Source organism: Cryptosporidium hominis (genome assembly GCF_000006425.1).
Source record: "Cryptosporidium hominis TU502 chromosome 2 CHRO012126, whole genome shotgun sequence".
Taxonomy (NCBI): Eukaryota; Apicomplexa; class Conoidasida; order Eucoccidiorida; family Cryptosporidiidae; genus Cryptosporidium; species Cryptosporidium hominis.
In genome coordinates, this window is record NW_667069.1 from 1 (window position 1) to 6,439 (window position 6,439).

General features: G+C 28.5%; 2 protein-coding genes across 2 annotated transcripts; both read right to left on the bottom strand.

The window, feature by feature from the left end:
- Positions 1-1,553: 1,553 nt before the first annotated feature.
- Chro.20427 (membrane-associated calcum-binding protein) lies at positions 1,554-2,903 on the bottom strand. Its single annotated transcript, XM_660640.1, has 1 exon — positions 1,554-2,903. One exon carries the CDS (start codon positions 2,901-2,903, stop codon positions 1,554-1,556), a length of 1,350 nt encoding a protein of 449 aa, XP_665732.1.
- A 701-nt stretch (positions 2,904-3,604) lies between these two features.
- Chro.20426 (MYB-related transcription factor (CCA1)) lies at positions 3,605-5,362 on the bottom strand. Its single annotated transcript, XM_660641.1, has 1 exon — positions 3,605-5,362. The coding sequence occupies one exon, from the start codon at positions 5,360-5,362 to the stop codon at positions 3,605-3,607; it is 1,758 nt and encodes a 585-aa protein (XP_665733.1).
- Positions 5,363-6,439: the final 1,077 nt, after the last annotated feature.

Genomic DNA, 6,439 nt, shown 5'->3' on the forward strand with positions numbered 1-6,439 from the left:
AAATGGTATTTAACCTTCAAAAAGCCGGAGGATATTTTAAGTGAAACAAGTTGCTAATTGAACCCACAAGCCCGTATATGTGAAATAACTTGAATGGAAAAGAATGGGATTCTTCTTAGGAAAAGGCAATCTTCCAAAAAAGGGATGGTAGAAAAGACAAGGAATTAGCTTCCGTGGGTAAAAAGATTTGTAGAAAGTAGATATTGTTCGTCTCGGTAGCGCAATAAAAAGTGAAGTTGATAAGTGTCAAGCTATTGAAAATAATATATTATCTCAACTCAAAGAAGAAATTGAAAAACTCAGCTACTTGATTAATGATGAAGTTAATACAAGACAACAGTCTATTGATACCTTATTAGACCTTATGGAAAATTTGGTACACCAAATTACTATTGATACCAGAAATGAACGATCTGAGAGACAAAACTCTGAAGATACATTGCTTAAACTTCTTGAAGAATCTCTTAATAGGATTCAACTTGCCACATCAAGTATTACAAAGCTCTGATATTTTATTTTCTTTATATTCTATAATATTATACATTATTACTATTGAATATATATGACTAGTTTACAAATATTTATTTATATTATTTAATTAATTACTAATATTCTTCTACTACCAATGTTCTAATATACTAATAAATTTCTTTTATTTCTATTCATTTCTTTTTTCTTCCCTTTCAGTATATAATTTCTTTTATTATAATTTATATTATTCTATGATTAATTTTGCATGTTTTGGCGGGAACTTTTATGGCTACATGTAATATTTTAAGGAAAAAAAAAAAAAAAATGGAAAAACCATAGTAATTAAAAAAGAAAAAATAAAGATAAAGTAGCCAAGATCGGAATAGTTACTTGAGTTTAGTATTAAAAAATTGACCATTCTTGAGGGAGAAAATGGTGGTTATTGTAGATCAAACTAAAGCTAACTTCCTCTTTTTAATAATAGCAAGCCTGGGAGGAATATCCAGCGTATGCCGATCAGATTATAATCTTCCTTTATTTGCATTTATTTGGTGGAGTTATTTTAACTTTTCTGAGAATCAGAAGTCACGTCAGCAAAGGTTTCTTCGTAGGTTTATTCTACTTTCATGTTTGCAAGATATTATTTTTGTACTCTATTGGTCTCCAATGTGGTTTTCTATGCAATGGAAAACCAATGAATCTTCGACTTTTGGAAGTCACATACTAATAATTACAATTGCAGTTATAAACTTATTTTTAAAGTTTATTACTTTGTTTATTCTAAAAGGAGGAACAGGTTTTGCTTCAAACCAGGTAATCGTTTACAACAATTACTAGTAGTAATTAACCTCTGTAGTAACTAATCAATCCTTCAAATACCTATCAAATTACTTATTTTGATAGTTAATAATACAAATTAGAGCGAATAGGTCTATTAATTACTATTATTAGGTTTGCTTTGTAAAAATCTATAAAGAAAATTTTCAAGGCATTTTTGAGTAATTAAATGTTCTAATAATAAATATGTAATTAATTTAAAGTCTAAACCTAAATTCACATTTCCCTACAATTATAATAACAAATTATAACTCATCTCTAGCTTCTAACGAAGGAAATTCTTGATTATCTTCATGATCTGGAATTAAAGTTTCATTTTCATCAGGAATATGGTCATTCTCTCCCATTTTCGAGCCGATAAGTGATTGTAGCATTTTAAGAATCTCCTCCATGCCTGCTAGATCACCACCTTCTGCTCCTTCTGCCTTACTAGCAAATACATCAAACATACTACCACCTTTATCATCCATATCACCAAGTCCAGAGTTACCCATTAAAGAAATAAGCTTTTGAATCATATCATCTGAGATCTCAACATCGTCATTAGGATTGTTATCATCAGCATCAAATTCATCAGTGTCAAATTCATTTTCTTCATCAGACTTTTCAGCAAATTTTTCATTTTCACCAAATAATTCTGTGCATTTTTCTTTTGATAAGTCATAATCCTTGTTATCAACTCCAACAAAAATATCGTGTGGATATTTGAAAACATCTCCATAATCTGTTAATATTGATTGAATATAAATGACATAATTGGATCTTACAAAATCTATAGGGATTGAAGAAGACTTGGAATCCTCTGGCTTTGCATCTTTTCTAGTATTATACACGTCTATCAACTGGTTATATGCATCTGTGATTGCATCTTGTATCTCTTGGGATCTTAATAAAAAGATAATCTTCTTAACAGAAAGCTCTTTCTCACCAGACATATCAACTCCAAAGACAACAAGTTTACCAGAGTCATTTTTAATAACTTCAGCATTATCCTTTTGAATCTGTTTAATTTCTTCAATATCAATAATTCCATCACCATTCTTATCATTCTGAGATAAAAAGCTATTTATCTTAACAAATAATTCCTTTGATAAGCTATAGTAATTTGTCAAATAGTAATATTCTCCAACTGTTAAATATCCATCTTTATCAGTATCTACTTCCTTGAATAATTCACGGTAAAAGTTATTCAACTCTGTTATTTCTTTATTTGAACTTTCATCTTTCCCAGACACAAAATGGTTGATAAATTCTTCATTTGATAATTTACCATCTTTATTCTTGTCCAAAATTCTAAATTCTGCTTCAACTTCTTTTAAACTTGATCTTTCTGATACAAATTTTATCCACTTCATCAGTTCATCCTTTTCTAAAAGGCCATTTTTGTCTAGGTCAATAATCTCAAGAAGGCTTCCAAATCTTTCCAAAATTATCTCCTCGCTTACTGTCATTGTTTTGAGCCATTCATCATACATCTTTTTATCTGAAACAAGCCTCAAAAAATTAGGGTTTTCATTAGTCCCAAATACGAACCCTGCAAGAAGAGATAATGTTAATACTAAAAATGTTGTTAATACTAATTTTAAAGACTTCATATTTTTTTCTTAATTTTTTCTTCACTAAAATTAACTTGATTTATCTTCTGTTCAATATCTTCTTTCAAATTTTAAATCTTATTTTCTACTGTTGGCTAAAAGTCAATTCCTTCCAACTTAAAAAAAACTCTTACTTTGCAGCTCAAAATTTACTATTTTTTTTTGTTATCTAATTTTTCAAAGTTTAGAAAAAAAATCAAATTTTTGAACCCCATTTTCTTTTATCTTCTTTCACAATTTAACCCCTCTATTTAGCAATATTGTACCCAACCTTCCACAAGCAATTACTTTTATAAATTCCTGGGTATGGCGCCCGAACACGTAATTCAATTTAAAAAAAAAGCAAACAATGAAATTGCATGCGCATGTGAATATAATATAAGCACAAAAAACAGAAACTAAGAAAAGTTAATGGAGAAATTAAATAATTAAAACAAAAAAATCCCAAAACAATTTAAAAAAAAATTAAAGAAGCCCTGAGATGTTCATATTGTTTGAGTTTTATCTCAAAAGCAACTTGCAAAGTAAAACGCCTAATTCTTTTGTAAATAACTAATAATACTATACATCCCAACAGTCTGAGGCAATTATAATAAAATAGTTCTGAAGTAGAGGTTTCACTTTTTAGCCAATAGTTGTTTGAAGCCATAAAAATAAAGCCACATATTTACTCTTTTAATAATTTTTATTAAAATTATCATTTAAATAAATTCAGTGACATCGGCATTATCTATGATAGGACTTGAAGAGTCTCTCAAATTGGTGTATACATTTAAGAGGTCAATTCCAAGGGAGTCCCCACAATAAACAAAGTCAGAGAACGTATTTCCCATGTCATATTGTTGCTTATTTGGGCTTGCTGATACTCTTGTTGAATAATGTTTAGCTTCAGATGATGAGTCCAGGTCTAAATAAGAGATTGAAGAAGAGGCTGAGGGAGAAGATGAGATAGCATTGTCACTCTCGTTGAAATGAAGAAATTGGTCACCTCCTGTTAATGGCCAGGGTACATCACAGTTTGACAAAGATATGGAAGGATTAATAATGTTTTCATTGTCCTCAAAGTTATAGTTGAGTCCATAGCTTAAAGATTCCGGAATTATTCCTAAGTTGTCCTCTCTCAATGTATTATTATTATTGGTATTTCCATTACTTGTAATATTTGGAGTGTTACAACGTGGATTATTATTGTTAGTATTGCATGTTTTGTTATTTGAATATACATTGGAACCTTTTTTAAAAGAATTCTGATGGTTGCTATCATTCTGCTCCATTTCCACCGTGGGAGGCATAAGTAGCATATCCAATCCCATTGATGAGGCAGGAATGTAATTCTTTTCTGGACTAATGGAGGCAGGGCTAGAAACTGCTGTTGATACCAAACTTGTAGAATCTACAGAAACACGTTTATCACTGTAAGGATCATCAAAAATACAGTCATTAACAATTTGTTTAGAAATTAAACCTCCCCCTCCCTGAGGACTATAGTCAAGCCTAGGCGTCACATCAGTCTTAAGATCTATTAAACCTGTTCTATAGTCATGATAAATACACTGGTCTCTCTGGTCATCAACCAATAAGCTATTACCCATATAGTTATTATATCTTACATCTGGAGAAAGTCCCGATTCTAAAATAGGGTTTCCAAGAATGTTCATACCACCAATCATTCCACCAGTTATTACCAGATTTGAGTTATCCATACTAGTACAGTTCCCAGTTATATTGTTATTAATATTATCGTTTATACAGCTATTGTCATTGTGATTATTATTATTATTATTATTATTATTATTATTATTATTGTTATTATTGTTGCCATTATTATTTGAAGTCTCTAAATTATTGTTGTTACAAACATTTACTAAGTTAATTGGTTCATCAATTATAGACAAATCTGGATTTGAGCTTTCATTATATATATATAGATTCATACCTCCAATATTATTTGAGCTTTTCCCAGAATTACTCACTCCATTATTATTGACCATTGTATTATTTGGGTTGATGTTACTACTTGCACTGATTGAAGTTTTATTAGCAAAATTAGAATCATCTTGAAGAAGCCATGTTGGAACAATTCCATCAGAAGCTGTAGAAATTAGCTTAGAATCCATAGTCAAAGTTGATGGTGCAATCCCTCTAACCTTTTTTAAAAAGTATTTTTGGGCATGAGATCTAATCTGGACAAGAGTACGAGTTTTAACCTCTTGTTGTACTAAAGTCCAATTCCTTCCAAATTTTTTCAATGCTAATACAAATCTATTATGTTCTTCATCAGTCCATTTTCCCACATTTTGGCCCAATATATACCTTTTCTTTCTATTTCCTTTTTCAAATCCTTCTTCAGTATCTTCTTCAAACTTTCTTTTTGGATACCCACCAATTACCTCATCTTCTCCATAGTAGCAGATCATACCATTTTCTAAATTATCAGATCCTACAGTATAGTTCAACATTACCTTTTCCAATGATTAATAATAAAGCAATAAATGGAAGATTATATAGTATCTGGCCTAACAACAGATCCCCTAGCTTTAGATCCAAATGCTAGTTATTAATAATATTCTTAGCGTTAAAGTATATTTAGTCCCTTCTTAATAGTAATATATATATATATATATATATATATATATATATATATATATATATATGTTTCTTACTTATTTGTTTTATATTAACTTTTCAATATATAAATAACCAGTGAAATAGTTTATAAGTAGCTTTAGAATATAAATTATAATATATTATATAAATGTAATTATAGCATATATATAATATATATATATATATAAATATATATATATTATATATATATTTATAAACTTTATAAACACATAAATTTGTTGATCGTTAAATACAAATATACAAAGTATACAATTCCTGTATTATGTTCTTTTGCTCTGATTTTCCCTTATAAATTAGGATTAGTGTTTGTAATACTAATTAAACTTTTGTTAATGGACCAAAAAAACTTGTGATTAAGAAAATATATCCAAATATTATTATACGTTACCTATTTTATTAATATTCAAAATATATACATTAATTTTGAAATGTATTTCTTAATATGGATTTGTGAGCTTATTATATGAGAATATACCTTCAAGTTTATATAATAATATGTGGTAAATTAATAAAATAATAAAAATATATATGTATATAAGCAGTAATTTGTATGAAAAACTTGAATAATTTATAACCTTTTTACTTTGCTAGGTACCTTAATATTTTCTGTAATAGTTTTCTTACAAAATACTTCGATTCTCGCCTTTTGTAGTTTATATATAATAAATAGTCTTCTAAAACTTATTCTCTAAATTACAAAAAAAAAACAGACAAATTTCCAAACATATAACATAAAATTTAGTTTACATGGATATACATATGCGCACTGCAAAGTACCATGTACTTAGCTCTTATATTTTGTAGGCTATTGACTGGTGCACGTACATATATTATTTGCCTCGCAAATTAATTTACTATTTAAATTAACTTATTGTTAATATATTTCCACGTATACGTTTATTTCTTTT